The sequence below is a fragment of the Vicia villosa genome, linkage group LG3, assembly GCF_029867415.1.
Source record: "Vicia villosa cultivar HV-30 ecotype Madison, WI linkage group LG3, Vvil1.0, whole genome shotgun sequence".
Classification (NCBI taxonomy): domain Eukaryota; kingdom Viridiplantae; phylum Streptophyta; class Magnoliopsida; order Fabales; family Fabaceae; genus Vicia; species Vicia villosa.
The window spans coordinates 10213124-10239526 of record NC_081182.1 but is presented as its reverse complement, the minus strand read 5'-3'; the positions used below and the strand labels follow the sequence as shown (position 1 = coordinate 10239526).

The window sequence follows — 26403 nt, the reverse complement described above, 5'->3', positions numbered from 1 at the left end:
AAATATCATTTTCATTATAATTTTTTTAGATATCAACATTTTAAAATATCAATTAAATTTAAAATTACTTTGAATAACTTTTCATTAAAATCATTTTTAAGATACATCTTTTTGAAAATATTAGATTTCGACTATGTTCTAATTAGTGTTTTAATAAATCTACTTTTTTAAAAGTCGAAAGAAGCCCTTAAATCTATTCAAATTTAATTAAATTTTCTCTATTTTAATTATAAATGTTTATTTTGAACAAATTCAATTTCTTACCCACTATACCTATTCTATTTGAGGATAAAAAATAAAATATACAAAACAATGGATTTGATCCATTTCAAAGGCACATTAAACATAGAATGTGCATGAATTTAGTTTGGAAAGCAACGAAAATCAAAATATAAGAATCTTCTTTCCATTTCCCATATATGGTTTACGGAGTTTCTTTTATCCATTCTATGTATAAATATATTATTCAAAGTTAGTATTTCTTTAAAACTTTCATAAAATAAAACTCTATACACATCCTAGAATGGAGCATTTATCTTGTCATCCTTAAAGTTTAATCTAACACCCCACGTATTTTTATATTGTTCAAATTAATATTATTTAAAAAAAGCAAATGAAAAATTCAATAGTGCAATTAAAAAATTCGGTAATATATTCTAAAAATTTGAATATTTTAAAAAAATTTGAACTTTTTTAAAATTTTATAGTTCATTTTTTATAAGTAAAAAATAACTAAAATTAATTTTATTAGATTTTTGAAAAATCCGATAAAAACTCATAGATTTTTGAAAAATTAATTCGGTAAAAATTCATAGACCTTATAAATATTTTTCTAAAAACTTATAAAATTTTTTAAAAATCCGATAAAATTCAATTTCTTTGAAAAATACGATAAAAAATCATAAAAATTTTCTAAAAAATCCGGAAAAGACACCATTTAAGTAAAAATTACCAAAGAATAATATGCTAAAAGCACTGCAATTGTGGGGTGCCACGTCAAATTTTAGAGGTGGCAGGATAAATTTTCATAAAAGAAAAGTGAGGCCCAGAAGGTAAAAAAAGCCCAGGTCTGGGCCCATTAAGAGAGAAAAAGCAAAAACAAAAGGCGGGGTAGCGTACGCATTCGAACTGAATACACCACCGCTTCTTCTGTTTGTTTAGCATTGGCGGCCTCGTTTGCCAACACATCATCACACTTCACTTCCATTAAGAGAGAATCAAATCACATCACACTTTGTTTACGTTATTTCCATCTCCACAATTTCACCTCACTCTTCTTTCATTCTTCCCCCTCAAATTCAATCCAATTCTCTGCCGCTAAACTAAACCCTCACTCTCTCTCTCTTCTTCTTCTTCTTCTACTTCTTCCATTTTCTTCATCATTCATTCATCTTCCATTCAATTTCATCATTTCATTCATGTCGACACCAGGGGAAGATCAAATTCACCATTTCTCACCATTCAAATTCGATTTATTGCATTCCCCTAACCCTTCTCATGTGAATCCTTATACTCCTATGCTTCCCGTAAGTTCTTCATTTTTTTTAATTCATTCTTACATCACATGCACTGTGAATATTATTCATCAATTTAATTCATTAAATCTCAAGATCGGTTCATATATTCTCTAAATTCTGAATTTATTGTTCATTATCATAACTAATTCTTACTCTATTAATTTTATGTCAATTTTTGGTCCAATTATCATTATTATTGTTATGAATTATAAAATAGGATCACACATGCTTATTAGGGTACATAACCTGAATTTGAAGTGGAAATTCATTCATTCATGTATACGGATTGTTAGAAGTTATGAAGCACGGACACTAAAACACGAGAACACGACACTGACACGTTGAAGCTAGTAATAATTTGAAAAAATGAATAAATTAATCATAATCACAAGTGTCGGTGTTAGTTTCATACACTGACACACCTTTTCAGAAGTGTTCGTGCTATATAGGTTAAAACCTTTCTAGGCTCAGTTGAGATCTATGAAGCACGAACACTCCGAACACGTCACTAACACTGACACGGTGACACCGGTAATAATTTGAGAAAATGAATAGATTAAACGTAATCACAAGTGTTTGTGCTGGTGTCCGACACTGTCATGGACACACTTTTTTTCCAGAGGTGTCGGTGCTACATAGGTTGAGATCATTGAATCGATCATTTATACGAATTTTAGAGTTTTTTTAATGTTTCTTTTGTTCGATGTTATACAAATCGATCGGTTAGATTTGAATTATGTTTTCCGCTTAGATGACTGTTATAGTGTTTGATTGAGGTTTAATGAATGTTTGAATGTAGAGTGAGTATATGACAGATATTAGTTCATTTAATTACTATACTTTCTCTTGCTTTAATTGTTTACTTTCAATTGAACTATCTGTGCAGTTGAGTCAAAGAAACGGAATCAATAATGTTAACTTGCATGCTAGTAATGTTGAAGTGTTTCCTACTCAGAGTAATACGGTTAATCTTCCTCCTCTTCTTCAAATTGAAACCAATCAAAGAGGAAAGCATAATGGTAAATCAAAAGTTTCAAGAAATTCAAAATCTGCAGCGGCTCAGATGACAAATGGAGGTAACTTAGTTTTTCGTAATGTCGGTATGAATAAGTTAAATTGTGCATTGATTTGCATATTAGTAGTGACTCAATTCTCACGTTTTTTTTTTTTGTTGGGTGGACTTTTCATATCAGAGTCAGCCAATGCAGCGGCAGTAAACAACTGTCGTTATGACAGTTCCTTAGGTATGTCCATACTCAGAGTGATCTTTTCTCCTTGAGTATACTTTGTACTTGCTCCAACTGTCTGCATTCCTCTGTCATGCTCTTTTAAGCGTGTGTCTTCGTTAATTTGGCTCTTTGTATGACAAACAATTAATCATGTACCCTTGATTTAAACAATTATGCTTGCAGGATTGTTAACCAAGAAATTTGTCAGCTTGATCCAAAATGCTAAGGATGGTACCCTTGATCTAAATAAAACTGCTGAGGTCTTAGAGGTATACAATTTGTCTTTCATTGTATATACGACTGATGGTTCCTGTTCGCTGGACAGATTTTGCGCTTGACCTACCCGTGCTTTAATAATATATGTATCACATTGGTTCACTTCATTTTTATAATAATGAGTTTAACATCCATCTTTTCAGGTTCAAAAAAGGAGAATTTATGACATTACAAATGTTCTTGAAGGAATAGGATTGATAGAGAAAACTTCAAAGAACCATATACGGTGGAAGTAAATATCTAATCTGTTTGTTTGGTATTTACTGGGTTACTTTTTATCATGTATATGAAATGAAATAATGATACATGGTGGGTCTAATTTACAGGGGTTGTGATGGAATTGGGCCACGAGAACTAGAGGATCAAGTTAATACTCTAAAGGTTTTTCAATCTTTAATTACTTGTGTCAGTTAGCTATTATGTATTCTACATTTCTACTTTTTCTGGTCTTACTCAGCTTGCATGATTAATTTGGAATGTAAGCATCTCGTCTTAGTTTTTCATGACCAATTTTTGAAAACCTATTTAGGTTTCTTTTAATTCATTGGTTTCAGGAATCTTGTTGTCTGCTTGGCATCATATTTCTAGTCAACAGATTAGACATTGCACCTAGGAATCTCTCATTTCTGTATTATGATTTAAAGGATTTGCACTATCAGTGTAAAAGAGTTTTACACGACCATCCAATGAAAATCCACTATGATGTTTCAACACCCCACTTTTGTAATAGTAGTTTGAAATTAGTAGTATGATTTGGAAGTATGGTGGCTTCTTATTTGTTTTCGGTGGAAAATTGTTTTACACAGACCATGTATGCCCATCTAACCCAAATAATAACAGTAATTCTACACGATTTATCAATAATTAGTAATGATAAATGCCAAATATGTGTAGAACATATGAAAGTTTTTAGGATAAAGCTAACATAATGTTAAGAAACCTAAATATAGAAAAATTGTATTGGAAAACGTGATAAACACATTAATTATCAACTTTTAATGAAAACAATGCATAATTTTTAAGAAAATTTTTCCACATTTAGCTTTTAACATGTGCCCTAAGGGCACATGTTAGCATTACCCAACTTTTTATATAAGGACCACTTATAAACTGCAGAGTGGAAGTGAATCAATTGATCTTCCTGCTTCATGGATTATATTTACGTGTGTAATTTAGTAGGAGAGGTTGTAAACTAATAGCAAGCTTATACTCGAGCTTTCACCCGTGAAATTGATTATCCCTTTTACTATGATTTAAAATGAATGTTGCATGTAGGATTTAAGCTCCATTTTTAACAAATTAATGCTCTGCAGTATGGAAATGGTTTAGTTCAACTCTGATAATTTGGTCCATTACAGGCTGAAGTTGAAAGTTTATATGCTGAGGAATTCAAACTTGAGGAGTGTATAAGGTTTGTTAGTTGCTACTAATGTTGTTGATGATTTTTTTTACCTATTTGTTTTATATTGAAATTTATTATGTCAATTCTCAGCGAAAGGAAGGAGCTTCTCAGAAACCTGGAAGAAGGTGAAAACACCGGAAAGTAAGAAATTTTGAGTTCTGACAACTTTTTTAATTTTAGTTGTGATTTCTTACTGCTACCTTACATGATAGTTGGGCTTGCTTGATCATTAGGTACCTTTTTTTAACCAAGGAAGATATTCTTACCCTTCCATGCTTTCAGGTCAATTATCTTCAAGTATTGAATTTTGTAAAACCATTGTGTATCCATTATTATCACTCACTTTTTAAACTATTTTTACAGAATAAGCAACTTATTGCAGTCAAGGCTCCGAAAGCTAGTTTCATTGAGGTCCCCGATCCAGATGAGGTAGGATTCAACTTAAATGGATGTTAAAATATGTTCGGTATAACAAGTTTCTTATTGACTTCTCACTCAAATGGCCAGGAATTAGGCTTCCACCAAAGGCAGTACAGAATGATTATTAGAAGTGCAACTGGACCGATAAATCTGTACCTCTTGAAGTACTTTTCTTCTGTAACACTGCACCCTAACTTTTCTTCTTTATTAGTACTATGTTTCTCTCCGCGCTTGCTTGTTAATATCCTTTTTCATTGTTGATTTAAAATCCTTATTTCGTGTGTCTTAAACTGATCTTTTACATGCTTGAAGCAAGCACGACCACAAGTTAGAGGATGTGAGTGTCCAACCGGAAGAGTCAATGGACCCATCGTGGAGTAGCAACCACTGCAGAACGGAGCGTGTCGGATTATCAGAAAGCAATGGTTATCAGAAAAACCCTTCTGGGAGTTTAAGTTCGCATGGCTCAGAGGCTTTTGGAATTCAACAAATTACTCCTATGAATTTAGATGTATGAATAGAAGCTCTAAAAGATTAATTAAAAACCAAAAAACTGCAAAATATCTTCTGTTATTGATTCATTTTTATTTATATTTTTGCAGGTTGATGGTGACTATTGGTTTCAATCAGATCCTGAAGTTGGCCTAACACAATTGTGGGGGTAGAAATATCTTCAAGTAATATTTCGTTATATGAACTTGATTCTTGCAATTTCACATCTAATGAGGATATAAATTGACCAAGTTTGAAGACTCATATATTAATGCTCTTTCCTCTTTGTTCGGCAGAAGTGCAGTTGGCTTAAATAGATGAACTTCTCAGTTCGCAACGATGTTCGCTGACATATGCGGTCAATATGCGGTCAATATGTAAATGTTAGGCTGCTAATTGTTGCTAAACATGACAAAGAGTACATTTCAAGCTGTAAATGTTTAGCTTTTTTCTTTCCTTCTATTTTATGTGTTTCTTAGAGCAGTTGCTTAACTAGGACTGCCGAATAATGTTAGGGTGCCTGTGATGCACTGCACAACAAATAGAGAAGAATACAAAATAAACATACAAGATCCAATAAGTTTATTTTATGTTATTTTATAATTCATGCACAATACAAACAGTTTCATGAGAGAGGAAATAAGATGGAAGGTGAAGTTTGAAGGAGAAAGTTACTTTTATTATTTGGAAGATATTGTGCATGGTGTTAAAAGTACTCTTTCATTTCTTAAGTTTATTTAATTATTTGTTTTTGAAAACTCATAATTTTTATTAAAAAATATATATATTAGTTGCCATAATGAGGCTTGACGAGCCAAGACGAAACAATAATATTAGCATTAGAGATCATTTTTGGATTTGTCTCTTTTAAAGTGATCTAAAGTGTAAAGTGTGAAAAAATTTTTAACAAATTTATAATTTATCATTATGCATTTGCAATATTTATCTTTAATTCATAAACTAAATATTGATATTTTACTCGCTTTACATTTTAGAATAGCAAGATTAAATATTTTTTGCCTTTATCTTGAGGATGACAATGCAATACACTAGCGTAAACAACAATCATGCTACCATTTTTTATTCAAATATTTAACCTATTATGATGAATTTACAATGTAGAATAATCATAAAGTAAAATATTAATATTAAAAATATACAATATTATGATTTGAAGGAAAAAATGTATCCACATTTAATATTGAAGGAAAGTAATATTTTAATTGAGAATTTTCTGCAAAAATAATAAAATATATAAAACATGTAAAGACTCAATTTATTTAGATTTTAAATTGATAGAGAGAATGAGAATGAGTTACCTTGTGTCAGATTTCACATTTGAAAATGAGTGTTTTTATTATAGCAGTAGTATATAAGAGAGTAATTGAATGACTTGGTTTTCTTAATTAACTAGTACTAAAAACTAGAGGATTAAATTGGCTCCATTAAATTAGTGATTGGTCAAAATCTCACATTCTCTAGGTTTTTTTTATCGTGAGACCAAAAAAAGTGCTGATAAATAAAAATCAAAACAAACAAATTGAATGGAAATTGAGTCAACTTGCATATAATACTGTATTGTTCTACATCAATTCAACGCCCATTGTAGTTCACCCACCCATTCCATTTTTCAGACTAAAAATCGAAATTAGAAGCCCTACTGAGTTCCTAATGATCTATTTTTTCTTAGTCTGCCTCGTGTGACCCTAATGCTCTCCTCCATTACTGTTTCCTTCGAAGGAGGGTTTTCATTTAGAGAAGAGGATGAAGGCAGTGCTGTTTCAATCTGCATTGGCTCTGCCTCTACAGGTGCAGATTGGTTGCCAGATTCGGATGCAGAATTATTCTTCTGAATATTTAGACCATTTAAAGAGGAGGGTGCTTTAGGTACTTGTGAAGAACTTAACTCCTCTGCTACTTCCTTCTGGTGCTGACTTGAAGATGAGCTAGAAGTAGCAGGAGTTGGACCCTCAGCTGGTGGTGCTGTTGCAGGAGCATTGCTGGCTGCTGGTTGGCGGCCCCTCACACCCGGTCGACGCTGTTAATAGAGACAGTGTCGAATGTGTCATAATCATAGTACAGTTAAGCTACACATTGAATATCCTGGTTAACATACCAAAACACATATCTAACTACCTGTGCAGGGGGAGCCGATGGTGGAGCTGATTGAGCAGCAACATACTGCAAAATGTCAAAAACTCTAGTCTGGCCATAACTAGCAGCCTTTTGCCAATACGTAACTGCAATATCTCCTGCCCGTGTTCTTAGTTCCATCAAGTTGCGATCGATATCTGTCTCATGTTTCGCAACATATGGTCTAAAGAAAGAATCATACACATATGTTGTTCCCTAACACAGGCCAGGCAATATTAATGTGAAAGATCAAGCTGAAGAGATTTAAACTAAAAAGCTGTATCAGATTCAACCACGGTAGTTAATTGCGTACCTTAGTTTTCGGGTACCAAAGATATATAAAAAATGCCAACTTAGCTTCACTATACATCGGAACCCTTCAAGAAGAAAAATGCACTAACTAATTTTAACAATAACCAATCAGAAAGCATAATAAAACAAATTTTTCAGTGAAAAAGAAAAAGGACATGTTATTATCTGCATATATACAAGATAGTATCTCTACCATGATATAAACGTATCGCCAATCCGCTCACACACTGTCAAAAGAGCAACCAAAATCCTGCAATACAAACGGGAAATTTAAGAAGTAGGTACCTGTATACCAACTTTTTACAAGTTAAGTTTCATAAAGTATACCAATACTGGCACCAAAAGCGTAGCTGTTCAATTTCAGGCCTATTCATTTCAACTGCTTTATAGCATTCATAAGCTGGGTAGGCATAGCCAAAAATCATTCTGCAAACACGTAAACACTCAAATATAAAAAAATAGTCGAATTTGAAAATTACAGCACAAACCCATCATATAAGAATGGTCATAAACATACACAAGTATCCTGGTAATAAAGGATCCTATCATTTTTGTATCCCTGGCATGAAAAAAAAACAAAATTCAATCAGTCAAACAAGATAGCTTCCAAGAAACTGAAACAAAAAGAGTTATAAACATAAAAAATTTAGTTCCTCAAATTAAGGCTTTGTTTGGATTGATGGAATCAGATGGAGCGGAGTGGTATGGGGTGAAATGGAGTGAAATTCCATTGTTTGGATTATTTAAAATCGGATGGAGCGGAACAGAATGGAGTGATATGAATTTCATTCTATTCCATCACTTTACCACCATATTTCCAAACAATGGAATGAAATCTTCATTCCGCTCCGCTTTATTCTGCTACATTTCACTCTGCTCCACTCTACTACATTCCGCTCCGTTCATTTTATGATATCCATACATATCTTAAAGTTACTATAATAAGGGGTTGGCAATGTTCGCGGAGATATCAAAATCTAGGACGCTATCCTAGTTTCGCTATATGAATAATAGTTGGTAGCTCTGTAGGGACATCAAAAGCAACATGACCTATTACTATTACTCCTATATTCACCATTAATGAAATGCTAAGCTAATGTTATGCTTCTTACCCCTTTTTCTACAGTGCAAAATTAAACAAAACAAAATAGGGTTTGTTCTGCTCCGCTCCGTTCTGCTACATTCCATTCTGCTTTATTCCGTTACATTCTGCTTCATTCATTTTATGATATCCAAACATATTCTAAGGTTACTATAATAAGGGGTTGGCAATTTTCACGGATATATCAAAATCTGCGACGCTATCCTAATTTCTCTATATAAACAATAAACAATAGTCGGTAGCTGTGCAAAGACATTAGATACAACATGACCTATTACTATTATTCCTATATTCACCATTAATGAAATGCTAAGCTAATGTTAGGTTTCTTACCCCTTTTTTCTACCATGCAAAATTGAACAAAAGAAAAACAAAATAGAGTTTGTTCATAATGAACACAATCTTATCCAAAAGGTTAAAATTGTAAACAAGTTGACATTTTTATTCTTTACATCTACTATTATTGAGATAAACACAATTAATTTCCGGTATTCTACGCAAACAATTGAGAATCAGTTGAAACTGAATTAGGGCACAATTACGAACTAAACCAATAACCGTTTCAGAAATCAAACAAACAGAAAAAACCGATACTAGCAATAAAAGGGGCAAAAATCAAAGGAAAAAAGAGAGGAAAGAAAATTGATACCTTGTTAGAGAAAGATGAAGAAGGAAGTGAAGAGAAAATCAACGGTTCAGATACGGCGGCAGTGCGAGTAGAAATACTTGGAGTAGAGAAGAAGAAGAAGAAAAGAAGCGCAAAATGAGAGCAAGAATTTAGAATTTGGAGGAGCTGTTTAAATTTTTTTTTTTTTTTCTTCTTTCAATTCAAACTCTTCAGAGTTAACTATTTTGTATCAATTTCATTTTTTTATGCAATTATTATAATAAAATCATTTTTCATATATTTTTTGTTTTATTTCATAAACAGTTGATGCTACGACAATAACTAGTGTAAACACACTTGATATTTCCAAGAATTCGACTTCTAAGTGGGTTACACATACATGTGCAATGAATATGACGATTAGTTAAATTTAAGATATATTGTTTAAAATATATATTATTTTTTATATAATTGTTTTGTAAGAATAATTAACTATTTTTCAATTATAAGCCTTTATTTATTTGATATGTGAATTCTAAATACTAGTATCATATAATTATTTAATTTTTATTTAGAATGTACAATACTTAGGATTGTTTATTGCACATTTAGTGATGCCTCATGCATTCGGGTAAAAAGTCAATAATATTTTTAAAATTAAAAAATATTTTTTTTAAAACTTTGCACGACAGTATTTCTTAAGTGAATTATATCTTCATTTTATAAAAATTAATTCAAAAATATACTTGCAAAATAAATTCGAAAGTATTTTTTCGTAAGAGATATTTAGTTTTGGACATTCATCTTAAGAAGATTTCGGCCCAAATAGAATCACATTGAACAAATTCCAATGCATCATTTAAATTAATTTCTAATAAAATATAAAATAATTTATGTAAATGAATTACATAAATAAAATTGATTGGGAAACCAGAAAATCTGTTCGTATGTGTTCTTTTACTAGTTAAAAGTTGTTGGTAATTTAAATTGTTTAATATACATTTAAAAATATCATATTTTGAATATCTGATTTACCTACATATTCAATCAAAATAGATTATTAATTTTAACTTTTAAGATTGAACCCCAATGATGTCAGTGAATTAGTCAATCAAAAAGACACTATAAAGCGTGGTTTGTTCGTGGCAAGAGAAGACGCTAATTATGCAAGCCAGAAAGATATAAGGTAGATCAAATGCATGAAAAAACTAATGCAAAGGTCTATCTTATGGTAAAGGTTTCATAATGTTTATATGTATTAATCACGTTATGAATAATGAGTAATTGTGAAGCAAACCTTAAGGCATAAGTTCAATGTTTTGATAAAATACTTATTATGAATTATACTGTGAATGATTGTGAGAAAACTCTTAGGACATGAGTCTAATGTTTTCATAAAATAGTTACAAAGCATAATGTATAAAATCAAAGTAGATGTGTGGTAAATTGTGAAGCTCTAATGTGGCAATTATGTTGGAGGTTCGACAAGAACCTATGTGATGCCTTAATGTGGCAATCTAAGTAAATGTATGGTAAACCTTATGGAAACCCTAATGTGGTAATCAAGGTTAATGTGTTTGAAACATGTTTTGCAGTTTCAGATGAGAGTTGTGTTTTTCTAATCGTCGTGCATCATACTATATCAGAGTAAGTATTGTCTAGAGAGAGTGTGTAATACAACGTATCTCACATGTACTTTGATAAATGGTTATTGCATCGTATTTCCAACTTATTTTCCATAATTCTTCTACAACATTTATGTAATTATGTATTTTTATTTTATTTAATCAAGTTTGCTTCAATTCATGTTATTTATATTGCTTTACTTTATCTACTTGCATGCATATATTTTATTTACTTGATTGTTGGTTGCCCCACCACGAGTGAGTAGTCTTATAAGGATAAGAGGCCGGGAGAGTTAATCTCATGATGATCCCTAATTGATTCATTCGAATGTGAACTACGAGAATCTTAGGTATCTTTACTTGTTAATTTCATTCAAATTTGCAATAAACTAACCAATAACACTTTAGCTAAACACTATTAGGATAAAATTTAGTACTCATATACATTTCCCTGTGAGTTCGATCTTATTATACTATTTGGCATTGTCATGCACTTCCGGCATTTCATCACATCGAGTTTTTGGCGCCATTGTCAGGGAGATAGTTTGTTATTGAAATTTTATCCCAACACGATATAGACTAAAGCACTTTATCTTTTCTATTGTTTTATTTCACGCAAAAGCCCCTCTTTTTAGAATGATTCTCGTTGGAGGATCCATTCAAGAGATGGACAATTACATGAACAATGAATTAGGAAGCCTGTACTCATAAGCCTATAGTTTGGAATAGGGCAATCACCCGAACTTTATTTACATTAATTACTCCTAGCATACCATGGGATCACATGGTTCCCAATATGGCGCAATTGCTACCTTTCAGGACTACAACCTTGAGATAATGGAGAATTTTTTTGCAGTGTAAATGCGCCATAATGAAGATATTATATAACAAAATCCCCGTATTATCAAAGTCCTTAAGCAGCTAACGTTTATGGTTTAGTCTTTCGCAATTCAAAGCAAAACCTTGGAGACTCGAATCTCCTAGTTGGTGCGTATCCCTCAAGAACCCAATCACGAGGGACATATGAATACTGTAACAACTAGAGAAGAGTAATTGTGAGGAAAATGTAGGAATTAAGAAAAATCCACTGACATCACTTGAAAAAAGGGTAGTCAACACAAGTATAGGAGGAAACATCTTATGTTGCCCCTCATATCCCTTTCCCATAGAAGTTTGTGAAGGCTAAGGTAGAGGCGCAATTTACAAAGTTAGTGGCTTTTGAGAAAGATCCATCTCGATGTGCCTTTTACCGAAGCATTGACGCATATGCCCACATATGCCAAGTTTCTAAAAGAAATTTTGGCCAACAAAAGAGTATTATAAGGTAATAAAATTGTAGCTATGACTGATAATAGTAGCACGTTGATCCAAAATATGTTGTCTACTAAGCTGAAAGATTCGATGAGTTTTTCGATTCCCTGTTATATAGGAAACATGAATTTTGAGAGTGCACTTTGTAACGTAGTGACCTATGTTAGCTTGATGCTTCTATTGTTGTGCAAAAAATGAATTATGGCGAAATGAGACCCATAGAAATCTCACTATATAGCTTTTTGATAGGATAGTTAAATATCCTGTGACCTTAAATGTGTTAGAGGATGTCCCCGTGAATTTTTCCGAATTTTAAAATCTAAATTAAAAAAGTAAAATTGTTATAACAAAAAAGTAAAATTGTCTAAAAAAAATTCAAACTCGGATTTTTAATTGAGTATAATTCAAACACTTAAAAAAAAGAGTGAAGGTCCTTTTTAGTCCCTGACAAAAACTGTAGAGGACAGATCAGTCCCTGAGAAAAAAAAAGTCCGTATTAAATCCGTTACAAAATTTAACTTAGTCATGTTAGTCCCTCAATTAATATTTTTTTTAAATCGGTTTCTTTCTTACTTTTGAACCGTGATTGGACTGCCAATGAAGATCCATTTTAGTCCCTCACAAAAAAGAGAGAGTCTAAATTAGTCGCTAAGAAAAAAAGTCTCTATTTAATCTCTTACAAAATTTAACTGAGTCATGTTAGTCTCTCTTTTAATATTTTTTTCAAACGATTTTTTTCCTATTTTAAAACCGTAACTGGACTTGACAAGATAGACATGCTTTCAAAAATTGGGTACGGGTCAGAGGTTAAGTTTTCACCAAAAATTGAGTTACCTATTTGTGAGACATCATAATCTTATCATTCAAAATTTGAGTCATTAAATTTTGATCTTTGATAATTTGAATCTCAAGCTTCTCTTCATATGTTCCAATTAGAGTCAGAGCCCGATAAATTTTTTGACTAATGATCCCGCACACTTGAACACATGTTAGTGTACCTAATTGTTCATTAAATACTCTGTTATCATCAAAACCTAAGGAATATGGTATAAACCAATTTTCTTCCAACATATCATGTTTATTATTTTCGTCACAAGTATTATTTACAAAAGTAAGAAATTAGCCTAAATATCCCAATAGCATAACTAAACCTTCCTAAAATATGATTAACGACTGAAACAATAACAACACCTAATACACAAGAATATATAACATGAAAAATCGTAGTCACCCATCCATAAGTCTGATAATAAACTCAGCAAAAAAAAAGAACATTGTGGTATCGCGATGATTTATCTACAATTCCTTCACAAATAATTTTCAATCAACAGTCGTAAAATAGGAGTTCAGTCACGATTTAAAAATAGAAAAAAATCGTTTGAAAAAATATTAAAAGAGGGACTAACATGACTCAGTTAAATTTTGTAAGAGATTAAATAGAGAATTTTTTTTTTTAGAGACTAATTTGGATTCTCTCTTTTTTGTGCGAGACTAAAATGAGACTTTATTGGCAGTCCAGTCACAGTTCAAAAGTAAAAAAAAAAAAGTTTAAAAAAAATATTAGTTGAGGGACTAACATAGCTCGATTAAATTTTATAAGAATTTAATTGAGATTTTTATAAAAAAAAACTAACTTATCCTCTAACGTTTTTTTGAGTGACTAAAATGAACTTTCATTTAAAAAGAACCTAATGTATATTTAATAAAGTGATTTTGTTATCAAATGAGTAGCTCAGATTTCAATCTGGTTGGAAAAAAAAAGATTTTCGGGATACCACCAAACTAAGATACCCGACAGACTTGTGTTGTAACTGAGAAAAAAAGGCCCATCAGTAATTGAACCCATTGACTTGACTCGGGTCGGACTCATCTCACTTCCACTTCACACATACACACCGCACGCCACCGTCATCAACCATTCTCATTCCGTCGTCACCTCCCTCTGTAACTTTTAGGGTTTCTCCACGAGCACGGGAGTGAGGGAAGAAGAAGGAGCACAGTTCAGTAGCAAAGAGCATTCAAGTTGAAAAAAAATGCTATACATAATCGGATTAGGGTTAGGCGACGAAAAAGACATCACACTGAAAGGCTTAGAAGCAATTCAAAAATGCGACAAGGTTTACATGGAAGCATACACTTCTCTTCTCTCCTTCGGTCTCTCCTCAAACGGTCTCTCCAATCTCGAAAAGCTTTACGGTAAACCCATTATTCTTGCTGACAGAGAAATGGTTGAAGAAAAAGCTAATGATTTTCTCTCCCAAGCTCAGCTTTCTCATGTTGCTTTTCTCGTTGTTGGCGATCCTTTCGGGTACGAAACTTGTGTGATTCTGCTTCAACAATTGTATTGTATTGTTTTGGTTCATTTTTTTTTGTTTTTGTTTTTTTTGCAGGGCTACAACTCATACTGATCTTGTTGTTCGAGCGAAGGAGATGGGGGTTGAGGTTAAAATTGTGCATAATGCGTCTGTTATGAATGCTATTGGGGTTTGTGGTTTGCAGCTATATCGTTATGGTGAAACTGTTTCTATACCGTTTTTTACGGAGACATGGAGACCTGATAGCTTCTATGAAAAGATTCAACAAAATCGGAATTTGGGACTTCATACACTTTGCTTGCTAGGTTAGGTTACTGTTTGGTATTTTTAATCTCAATTTATGCTTAATTGATTGAAATTTTTGTGCCTCTAGCATTGCCATTTTTATCAAGAAAATGCATAAGAATGATTAAATTATCTATAAGATTGACATGATTGAATGAAGCGGAATGGAATGTAACAAGGTTTTGTTCCAGTGTTGGGATTGGTAGAAAGAGGATGGAATGGAGCGGAACATGATGGAACCAATTCCATCACTTACCCTCATTTTTGTACCTTCCGAATTGGGCAGAGTAACAATGGAATGGGATGTCTATTCCGCTCGGCTCCGTTCCACTCATTTCCATTCCGCTCCGCTCTTTTGTATTTTTAGTCTTAACTTGTGCTCAATAGATTGAAATTTTTTGCATGTATCGTTGCAAGAAATTGATTATGGAATGATTATTATATCTTTAGGATTGATGGATGAAATATGATGGAATGCAGTGGAATGGAGTGTAATAAGTTTATGTTCCATCGTTGCGTTGGTAGAAAGAGGTTGGAATGTAGTGGAGCATGATTGAATGCATTTCATCCAATTCCATCACTTACCCTCATTTTTGTACTGCTCCGCTTCGTTGGTTTAAAAATATCCAAACATAAGGCAATGTGATCATCATGTAGGTGCTAAAACAAAGTAGGATGATTATGTTTTAAGGGTTTGTTCCTGCTTGTGTCGATCAACTCAAAACACAGTACTTGTATTTTGACATGTTAGATATCGGAAAATAACCATGATAGCCGCAAATCGACTTCAACACTTTGAACTTAATAACATATCACATAAAAACAGTAATTTGTTGGAATTATGTTATGCTATAGGCTATTTGGAATTGAATTATGTTATGCTAAATCCCTAAGAAAAATATATCATGTGAATATTTTAAAGATGGTTAACCATTGAAATTTTTTCTTATTTGATGTTGAGTGATTGTACTGGCCTAAGAAGATGACAGTATTATAGGGGCTTGGTTCTTTAGAAAGGGTGCTAAAGCTCATTACTTTTTGTTTAATGAGCAAAACTAACATAATTTTTACTTTGCTATGGTTACAGATATTCGCGTGAAGGAGCCTACATTGGAATCTTTGTGCAGGTTGGTTTTCTAAACGGTCCTTTATTTTCGGTTAATTATGTTGTTTCTTAGTGATCATTAAATATGGATTACCAAGTTCTTTGGAAATCATTCTTATGACATTGAGTATTTTTTCTTATTCATTGGTTTTTGTCTATGACTTCCTATTCATTGTTTTTTATTTATCTTTGTCTTATTGTTCATTTAAGAGGGAAAAAAGCCTATGAACCACCCAGATATATGACAATCAACACAGCCATTGAACAGTTATTGGAGATTGCACAAGCACGTGAAGATTCCAGTGAGTTCTTTGAACATTTACCCTACTCTAGGAATGAATTTCAAGTCTGAATTATGTGTTCTTGATTGTACTATTATAATCAAATATACATATTTGAAATTTGGTTATTGAATTCACGTTACCTGCCAACAATGGGAATTCCTCCACGGGAAAGAAAGAAGCGAACCATTGTGTTTTTTACAGTATTATCTGATTAGGACATAGTTTTCACTGTGTTAATTCAATTATTTGATAAATGAGCTTTTTATTTCTCACAAGAATCATATCCACCAAATTAGTAATTGTATCTCATTTTGCCTTGCAGCCTACACAGAAGATACTGAGTGTGTTGGGCTTGCTCGGATTGGAAGTGAAGATCAGATGGTAGTAGCTGGTACAATGAAGCAGTTACAGTTGATTGATTTTGGAGCGCCTTTGCATTGCCTTGTCATAACAGGCAAGACCCATCCGTTAGAGGAAGAAATGCTGGATTTCTACCGATGCAGGTCGTAGTTATAACATCAAGACATATGACAATTTAATCTAGCAAGATGGTTTTTGTTGAAGAAGCCCCAAAATCGTCATTTTGTTTTCAGGGGTCTCCTTTTTGGGACATTCAGCACTATCATATCATCACACAGGTTGCTTCAAGTCCCGCAGAGGAGAAGCTGAATTGAAATTTGTATTGTTTCTGGAAAATATAAGAATGGGTTTGTAATTTAATCTTCTGCAAATCTCTTTATGGGATTATTGTTTATTTAAAAGGATTTTTTCCGGATTGAATAACAATAGTGACAAAAATAACACTAGAAATCTACCTATCATTATATAATTTTTTGTGTAGTGGTTTGGTTTTGGTTGAAAATGAAATTTCATGGATGGATGTAACAATGTGTCATTTAATTTCAACAAACCATGTTGATAGTAGGATGTATAGCGAGATAAACAGCATGAGCTAGACATAGATCCCTATGTGAGAAGATAGCATATTTAGGCATAGATCTCACTGTTATCAGAATCGCGATCAGAATCGTAAAATCCATGGATTTTGCGATTTTGCTCACCCTAAACGATCTGAATCGTGAGTAGAATCCTAATCCAGAGCAAAATCCCAATAAAATTGCACAAAATCGCAGAATCGCAGCAAAATCCGCGATTTTATATGGATTCCACCGATTTTGGGCTTTTTTTATTGTGGGTAATTTTAGAATGGGTAAAGGCGACCCGTTTAATAATTGTTCTGTTCTGGGCTAATAATTGACTGTTCTGGGATAATAATTGTTTCTAATATGGACTATGGCTAACAGGTTAATCTGTATATATATAGTTATATAGTTATATACTATTATGAGTTGAATCCATCGATTTTGGTTGCGATTTTCGATTATGCGATCTTGATTTCCCCTTTCGATTCAACAAAACGATTTGAGTAGAATCCACCGATTTTGGTTGCGATTTACGATTTTTCGATCTTACTATACTCTTTCGATTCAAAGTAAACTCTCGATTCTGACAACCTTGATAGATCTGTATTTAAATGTAACTCTGTCATGATTTATCCCTCGAACCGTGTATGATCATATAGGCGACCAAGCTCTCCCTCAAGATATTTTTTGGTATAAATTGGGGTATTCTTTGCGTGCAATTGCAGAGACTAATTTCTCGAATTGTGTAAGACCATATAGGTGACTAAGCTCTTCCTCAAGAGATTTAACACTGTTGCATGTCTAGGACATGGATCGAACCCAAAACCTCTAGTTAGGCTGGAAAAGACTCTGTCATTTCGTCCAAATTCCCTTGGGTGGGGCTGTTTTCTTTGTTTTGTGGACAAGCATGGACAATATGCCCCTTCTTTTATGAGCAGAATGTTTTTCAGTTTACCAAATATAAAGTTTATTTTGGAACTAGTTGATAGTGTAAGGAGAATTGTAATTAATTGCTTCAATTAGAGTAGGGTATAAAGTTTGTTTTGGAACTAGTTGATAGTGTAAGGAGAATTGTTATTAATCGCTTCAGTTAGAGTAGGAACAACAAAGGGAGGAAGACTAGGATTTTTTGTTGTTGTTAATAACTTGCTTATACTTTCTATTATTTAGAATAAAGGCAGTTTTCTCGAACTCTTTTTATTGAAACTGTAAAAGATAATTGTTAACATTAATTGTTCATTATCTAAAAATTCTCCATAATATGTTGGTGGCTTTGTGGCGCGTTTGGGTTTGGATGCAATAATAGTAAGCCCAATTTCACTGTGAAGCTTTGTCTCTGAAATAGATCTTGTCGTCAAGATCAAAACCAGGGAAAAAAGATGCAAAGTCGAGTTTTGGTTCCGACGTAGCTTCAGTTACTTGTTGACCCTCCCATTGAATTAACGGTTCTTCTTTTTGCATTGGCATTGCAAATAGAGATGGGGCAAATTAGCATTTCTGGTTTGCGAGAGCAGAGTTCAATAGTGAGATGTGGAACACACGGGTGGATACGTGCCATGGTTGGTAGCTCAGTTCATATCCAACCTTTCCAATGTGCTGAAGGATACAAAATGATATCTAATACCGTTTAGCCAGCTTTTGAGAAGGATGATGTTATACTGATGATTGACGATATGATTGAAGTTTCAGGTAGACTCATTGATCTTTTGAAAACTCTTAATCCCAGTGTTTAGAGTTTGCTTGTTGTACAATACAATGTCTTGCTGTTTCTAAATTTTGTTTGAGTAAATTCACTGCTTGTTAAGTTCTCATAAAGGGAAGTGATTTTAGAAGAGTAAGGTAAATTGGTGATGAACTCCATGGATATGTCCTCCCATACTTGTGGTACTGGAAGAGGTTGCAAAAGTCCATAAGGAGCATGTGTGTTGTATTTGTTGTATTGACATATGGGACAATTGGTGATGAAGCTTTTGACATCCCCGACCAAAAATATATACAGATAAACATGACAAAGTAGTTTTGATTCTGGAATGCCCCCAAAATGTGAAGAATGTTATTCCAACAAGGAGGGGGAATGCAGTTTGCTTCTTGGGGAATGAATATTCGTTCTTGATATTAAGGGATTCTAGATCGGTAATTAAACTTGTGTTGTATCGTTTTACTGCCCCGGAGTTTGGCTACTAGATTCTTGCCAACATAATTAATAGAATAAAAATTATGAAATTGAGTGAATAATGGGAAAATTGAGGAACTTACCGCTGCTCAAAGTGGAGTGGTGGGGTATTCTGGTATTCAAGATAATTCATCAGCCACGACATTCTCTTTACTGTTTGTAATGGATCTCAAAATTATAGCTAATGAGTTTAATTAACCATTTCGGTTGTTCTGGGGTATGAATAGTTTATGTGAGTAAATTCTTGAGACTTTTGTAATCTGTATAAATACAAAATGTGTGGCCTAGTAAATATTGATGTCATTTCTTTATGGTTCATGTAACAATAAATAATCCCATCACATTTGCAAAAGATGAACATAGCCGAGAACACATCTTACGGTTGAAGAAAGCAATAGGATATCCCTGTTGAGAAATAACGACACTGATGGTCACACACGAAGCATCAGTTTGGTAACTTGAAAAGGTAGAGAAAAACCAGGTAATGTTAAAACTGGTAGTTTTGTCATAACATATTTAAGTTAAGTGAATGTTGCCTCTCTCGCATCATTCCAATGCAGGGTTGGTGCTTTGAGTAAATCCATCAATGGGCTAGAAATAATGGCTTAATGTTTGCACAAATTGTCTATAAAAACCTGTTAGACCTTAAAAAGCTCGTAATGTCGTAAGTGATTTAGGAGTAGGCCACGCTAAAATATATTTCACCTTTGTAGGATCATCTTGCACACCTTATCCTGATATTATATGACCTAGATAGTCCACTATATTAACACCAAAATGTCATTTAGAGAATTTAGCATAAAATTGGTTAGCCAAGTCATAGTTGCAAAACTTTCGCTAAATGAATGAAATGAGCAAACCTGTAAGAGCTATAAATAAGAATGTCAATTTCTTTAAATTGCTTTAAATTTTTTTTCATGTAGGCCTATATCATTCTTTGTGATCCCTCAACTCTTGGATAAGTTGATGGCAGACAAGTGTGTGATCCTCTTATCGTTTACCGAGCAAAGTAGAACCAACTTGAAAACCGCAGTTACCATCACCCTCAACATTGACGATTCGTTCAATATATTTATGCACAAAAATCGGTATCTTTGCAATGAATATAACTTTTGGTGGAGGCGGTGAAAGAGGTGGTTGTAACTTATATTACTTTATATATGTCATTTTCTATATATCGATTGTGTGATCTAATTCATCATAGTATTACCTTTGCTATATCATCAATTTTATCTGAACATCACTAAAACAAATTTGAAATTTACTTTCTGGTCTCGTTACGAAAATGCATCTCCGAATTCGGTCTGGTGTGAATACGGAGATGCATCTCCGAAACAATCTATGGTAAAAAGGGGCGTTTCAGATAAGAATGTATGGGGTGTAAACTGAACTATATCGGAAATATATCTTTGGATTATATTTTTACAAAATATATTGAGTATGACTTTTGACTTGACTGAAGATACATATGCATCCAGTAGGGTTGGAAATGAGTCGAGTCGAGTCGAACTCACCTCAGTTCGACTCGTTAAGAATTGGTTCAGCTCAAATATCGATTCGAGTTCGTCACAAACTTTTTTCCAGCTCAAACTTGACTCGTTAGAAATTCACGAACAACTCGATTCATCTCTTTCTGTTCAATTAATTTGTTTCACGGACTTAAAAGTCAATTTTTAAAATCTATACTTTATATATTTGACTTTCAAAATTAATATTTTTTTAAAATAAAAAAAATAAAAGTCATATGATCGAAATTATACGACGTTGATTTTATTTTTATAATTATTTTTAAAAATATTTTGCTCACTTGAGAATATAAATTATCAATTAAAATCGTTAGATTGAAAGAAAATAGAGTTAAGATTTATATTATAACTCATCTCATATATATTTAAGTTCACTCATGAACCTAACGAGTCAAATTATGTATAGTTTAAGTTCAGTTTATTTAATTAACGAACTTAATTTTTAACTTATATTCAGCTCATTTGATTCATGAATTTAGTTCAACGATTTAATTATCAAATTGACTTCTAAACTATTTTCGAATTGGTTCAATTCATTGTCCACTCTAGCCTTCAGAGATACATCTTCGAAATTTAAAATATATTTTAAAATTTTTATCGGGTGTTTTTCCAACTTATTAAAATTTCCCAAAGTTTATGTGCTCATTATATCGGGGCCCGAAAATGCCATGCAATGCAATTCATGTGAGTTTGGATAATAGTTCTAACTAATGCAACAGAGACACGAATAATGAATTTGAGAATAGTTATAGGCGGTTGCCAAAATTGCAACGGAAATAGCATTTCAGCTTCAGAACGATGCTATTTCTATTGTGAATTTATACCGAATGTAAGCCTTGAGCTTTATAAGGTGAAACAAAATTTTGCTAAAAGTTTAATTTGTGTGTAGTTTGTTTCTCCATAAATAACAGAGGTCTCATGATAGTTCAACCTACACATCTTATTATTTAAATATTTGTATATGGATTTTATAAATAATTATGTTTCTTGATGATGAAATTTAATTTAATTTAATTCTTTAATATTTAGAAATTAAACATTAATATTTTTTGTAATATTTATTTGATCTATCATGGTGCTTATGATTTTAGAATAAATATAATCTTTTTCTCTTATAAATAAATAGAATGTTCAAAATTATATTGTTTTTGTTATAAAAATAATACTATTACCTTTATTTTTTTTTTAAAATTTAAAACTTGATTGAAAAATATTATGATTATTGTTACTACAATAATTATTATTTCTTTATATTTAACAAAAATTAATTATGGTACATTTACTTTATAAGAGAGTTTGTGACTTAAAGTAGCAATTAAATGGAGATGATGAAATTTTAATTAAACAAATTATTTTTGGAATTAATGAAAATATATTTTTAGCATTTTCTTTGTATTACAATATTTCATTGCATTAAAATATTGTAAGCAGTTTTTTACTTGTAAATACATGATTATCTTCATATTATTGGTTATTTCTTTCTTTTCCAATTGTCTCCAAAAAAGAAAAAAAAGAAACATCTTTTTATTTTTAACTTTAAAATAATTAATAATATGAACTTCAATAATTCATTATTTCTAAATAAATAATTTTTTATTTATTATATTTAAATAATTTATGATCTGTAGCAGGGTCGTCTCAAACAATTTGGAAGCCCTGTTCAAAATTTAAAAATTTATTTTTAAAAAGATATATATATATATATATATATATATATATATATATATATATATATATATATATATATATATATATATATATATATATTTTATATATATATATATTTTATATATATATATATATATATATATATATATATTTTATATATATATATATTTTATATATATATATATATATATATATATATATATATATTTATATATATATATATATATATATATATATATATATATATATATATATTTTATATATATATATATATATATATATATATATATATATATATATATATATATATATATATATATATATATATATATATATATATATATATATATATATATATATACATATAGAGGAGGGATCAAGTTACACCACGAGTTACACTCGTTCAATAACTACATCTCGAATTAATATTTTTTAAATTCAACCGTTGGATTGAAACATAATATCATATAGATCATACCTATAAAGTTTGAGCTTAATCTATAATGATTTACTATGTCATTGAATTACATCAAAATTAACGTTATATGAAAGCTCATTTTGACCTTAATCTTTAGATATCTTGATGATATAGTAAATCATTATAGATTAAGCTCAAACTTTATAGGCATGATCTATATGATATTATGTTTCAATCCAACGGTTGAATTTAAAAAATATTAATTCGAGATGTAGTTATTAAACGAGTGTAACTCGTGGTGTAACTCTTCGGGTGTAATTTGATCCCTCCTCATATATATATATATATATATTATATATATATATATATATATATATATATATATATATATATATATATTTTTTGTTTTTTTAAAAAAATAATATTCAATTTTTTAAATATATTATTATAAAATAAAATTTAACCATATATATTTTTATAGAACAAGATTAATTATAAAAAATAAAGATTATCTAAAATTTTATAGTAAAAAAAGGTTGAACCTGCGTCACCTGATCTGAAGCTAGCGCATGAGCAACCTATAATAAATATCAAAATACAATTTGTTTTATTATTTAATTCATGAAGCTCATATTTAAAATTTGAGGTCCTTCTTCTGTGCAACGGGTTAGGTTGCACAGATTCAAAATCGGCCCTAATCTGTAGTAGACCTCTTAGCTTAGTAGTATTTGAATTGAGACAAAGTTATGACCATGTGTCCGAGAAAAAATGAGTGATTGAATCTGTATCAATCAAATCTCATCATTTATGCCTAACAAATCGGCGTGGTATATTCAATTTTTTTTAATGAAACTAGAATTCACGGGAAAAAGGGAATTAAAATAAATTTATGAATGAAATAAAAATACAGTATTTACATACAAAAGTATTTTATTATTATAAAAAAATAAATATCAAATAAAGACCAATAGGACAAAAAAATAAAACATTTGATTGATAGAAAGTCATTGCCAATTAAGGGTTTTATGGATATAAATGATTTGTAAGCATATAGGTGATTCGTAAGTAGGGGTGTTCGCGGTGCGGTTTGGGCGGTTTTGACGTAAAAAATCATCCGAACCGCAAGAGGAAAAAGTGTGCGGTTTGGTTTGGTTTGGTTGGCTTTTAGAAATAAAACCAAACCAAACCAAACCAAACCAATGCGGTTTGGATTGGTTCGGTTGGTTCGGTTTTTTTTTACAAAAGTTTATTGAGCCATACATATACATATTGATGATAACATAACTTTGTATTTAGTCATTTATTCGTTATCAAATAACAACAAAATTCATCATATTTGGATAACAACTTTCCATTTAATATACAAAAATAATATTAGATAAAAGTGGAATAAAAAACATAAAATAGTAGCATAAAATAGTATAAAAAATATTATAATGAAATAGAAAAAAAGAGGAGGTGAAATATTAAAGAAGATGAAGAAGAAATAACAGAAGAGATGCGATTAGATAAGAAGAGGAACATTAAAAATGTAATTAGAAGAGAGAACATTAGAATAAAAATAATAAGATGAAAAAGAAAGAACTTAAGAGATGAAAGACTAGAAAAGAATATGCGATATGTATTTGAAAAAGAAGATGACAAGAAGGTGCAATACCGCTAGAAGAGATTTGAGAAGACTTAAACTGAAACTTTTAGTGTGAGGAAGAGAAAATCATCCGTAATCGTAAGCTTAAGGCATAATAGGTGTGAGTTTGAGTTGGATATAAGTTAATTGAAGTTTGGGGGTTGTAAGATAATGCGGTTTGGTTCGGTTTGGTTTGGTTTGTAAAATACAAACCGCAAACCGAACCGAACCGTGCGGTTTTTTAAAAAATGACCCAAACACATCTGAACTAAATGCGGTTTTTTGCGGTTTCGGTTTGGTTTGGTTCGGTTTTGCGGTTTTCTATTGGGCCGGTTTGGTTTTGAACACCCCTATTCGTAAGGGCAATAAATTACAATTTGATTATTTTAAAGTAATAATAATTTTTTTCCCACTCAATTTACTTTTGATTCTTTAAATTTAAAGATAACCTCTAAGGCATCTCATAGTAGTATATTGCAACTTATAAATTATATAAATTTTGTGATTTACATATCCATATTAATATATTCAAAAAAATATAGTACAATAGTTATTAATAATATTTTTTTTAGATAAATAATTCAATATCACATATTTGTATATTGTTGCACGGGTGTACGTCTAGTTTCTATTTATTGTTAATTTGGTAACTGTAGTCAATAATATGGTTATTTTAAAATAAGGAGGGCTTAAGCCCAGAAAGAGAAAAAAGCTACAATCACACCATTAGAGGGGGCGAATTGAAATGTCTAAAACTTGTATCAACCAGGAAACCTACATCCACTATTGCGTCAACACACTTATTCGTTTCTCTAAAGTATGCACCACATTAACCACCTCATGATCATCGATTAGTCTCCTAATCTGCTTAAGCAAGGCCAAATCACATCCTCTATTTGTCTTGCCATTTTCATTTACTTGAATCATATTAGAGGAGTCTACATGAATCTCAACCTTTTTATCCTAAGGATTTTGTAAGCTTAAGGCCTTTAAATCCCCCACAACTCTACCATGAACGCACTGCAATGTCCCAAGGATTTCGTGAAACTACACAGCCACTGACTTCTTTTGTCTATAATCACTCACCCCACAGCCAAAAACTTTATTCTCCTTACTCACACCCTCCCTACCAATCACGCTCTTCGATCCAACTCTCTCCACCGTGTCATTCAGAGCAATCTCTACATCAATATCCTAATTATGAAATATAAATTCAGGATCAAAATGCCTTGTAAATTCTCCATCATGCTCCTCTTTGTTCCTCTAAAACCACAACATGTGATACCCTGTGGCCCAAAACCCGCTTCAATCATTACCAGGGTTGTTCTTCACTGTTAAGTTTAAGCAAATCCACTCTTCCAAATCTGCATGATAGAAAGCTTGCATGATTTCTCCAGGGACCACTTTCTTCCAAAGATTCATGGCTTTAGGGAAATCCCTAAGAGCATGCATTATGTTCTCACAAACAGTCCCACATAAATTACAATTTGCAGAACCTAAACCTTTCCTACTTTTGCTGAAAATGGTTAGAAGGTTGTCTTGTTTCATCAACCAAATAAAACTTTTGATTCTCTCTGGAACCTTCAGTTTCCATATTAGTAACCAATCTTTATCCTCATACTTATCATCTCATTTCAATAACACCTAGTACAT

General features: G+C 31.7%; 3 protein-coding genes across 4 annotated transcripts; 2 read left to right on the top strand and 1 right to left on the bottom strand.

The window, feature by feature from the left end:
* Nucleotides 1–1146: 1146 nt before the first annotated feature.
* LOC131654888 (transcription factor E2FC-like) lies at nucleotides 1147–6203 on the top strand. Its single transcript, XM_058924809.1, has 14 exons — nucleotides 1147–1526; nucleotides 2404–2593; nucleotides 2711–2761; nucleotides 2930–3015; nucleotides 3166–3254; nucleotides 3349–3403; nucleotides 4381–4433; nucleotides 4515–4565; nucleotides 4658–4706; nucleotides 4788–4853; nucleotides 4932–5008; nucleotides 5157–5355; nucleotides 5447–5521; nucleotides 5633–6203. The coding sequence occupies exons 1-13, from the start codon at nucleotides 1419–1421 to the stop codon at nucleotides 5507–5509; spliced, it is 1137 nt and encodes a 378-aa protein (XP_058780792.1). The 5' UTR covers nucleotides 1147–1418; the 3' UTR covers nucleotides 5510–5521; nucleotides 5633–6203.
* Nucleotides 6204–6876: 673 nt separating this feature from the next.
* LOC131660267 (putative HVA22-like protein g) lies at nucleotides 6877–9720 on the bottom strand. Of its 2 annotated transcripts, XM_058929476.1 has the most exons (7): nucleotides 9533–9720; nucleotides 8299–8340; nucleotides 8109–8207; nucleotides 7975–8031; nucleotides 7783–7846; nucleotides 7473–7685; nucleotides 6877–7374 (listed from the first exon to the last, which is right to left on the bottom strand). In XM_058929476.1, exons 2-7 carry the CDS (start codon nucleotides 8328–8330, stop codon nucleotides 6994–6996), a joined length of 846 nt encoding a protein of 281 aa, XP_058785459.1. In that variant the 5' UTR covers nucleotides 8331–8340; nucleotides 9533–9720; the 3' UTR covers nucleotides 6877–6993. The 2 variants fall into 2 exon arrangements, with proteins under 2 accessions (XP_058785459.1, XP_058785460.1); XM_058929477.1 differs by lacking the exon at nucleotides 8299–8340.
* A 4430-nt stretch (nucleotides 9721–14150) lies between these two features.
* On the top strand, nucleotides 14151–17303 carry LOC131660268 (probable diphthine methyl ester synthase). Its single transcript, XM_058929478.1, has 5 exons — nucleotides 14151–14734; nucleotides 14817–15046; nucleotides 16114–16153; nucleotides 16342–16433; nucleotides 16738–17303. Exons 1-5 carry the CDS (start codon nucleotides 14460–14462, stop codon nucleotides 16923–16925), a joined length of 825 nt encoding a protein of 274 aa, XP_058785461.1. The 5' UTR covers nucleotides 14151–14459; the 3' UTR covers nucleotides 16926–17303.
* Nucleotides 17304–26403: the final 9100 nt, after the last annotated feature.

Bases quoted from the DNA above. Each gene is read 5' to 3' on its own strand.
- LOC131654888 (XM_058924809.1), top strand. From the start codon at position 1,419: ATGTCGACACCAGGGGAAGATCAAATTCACCATTTCTCACCATTCAAA. The intron at 1,527-2,403 runs GTAAGTTCTTCA...CTATCTGTGCAG, and splicing joins CTTATACTCCTATGCTTCCC to TTGAGTCAAAGAAACGGAAT. The intron at 2,594-2,710 runs GTAACTTAGTTT...TTTTCATATCAG, and splicing joins GGCTCAGATGACAAATGGAG to AGTCAGCCAATGCAGCGGCA.
- LOC131660268 (XM_058929478.1), top strand. From the start codon at position 14,460: ATGCTATACATAATCGGATTAGGGTTAGGCGACGAAAAAGACATCACA. The intron at 16,154-16,341 runs GTTGGTTTTCTA...TGTTCATTTAAG, and splicing joins ACATTGGAATCTTTGTGCAG to AGGGAAAAAAGCCTATGAAC. The intron at 16,434-16,737 runs GTGAGTTCTTTG...TTTGCCTTGCAG, and splicing joins ACAAGCACGTGAAGATTCCA to CCTACACAGAAGATACTGAG.
- LOC131660267 (XM_058929476.1), bottom strand. From the start codon at position 8,330: ATGATAGGATCCTTTATTACCAGGATACTTGT. The intron at 8,032-8,108 runs GTATACTTTATG...TTTGTATTGCAG, and splicing joins CGCTTTTGGTGCCAGTATTG to GATTTTGGTTGCTCTTTTGA. The intron at 7,375-7,472 runs GTAGTTAGATAT...CTCTATTAACAG, and splicing joins CATCGGCTCCCCCTGCACAG to CGTCGACCGGGTGTGAGGGG.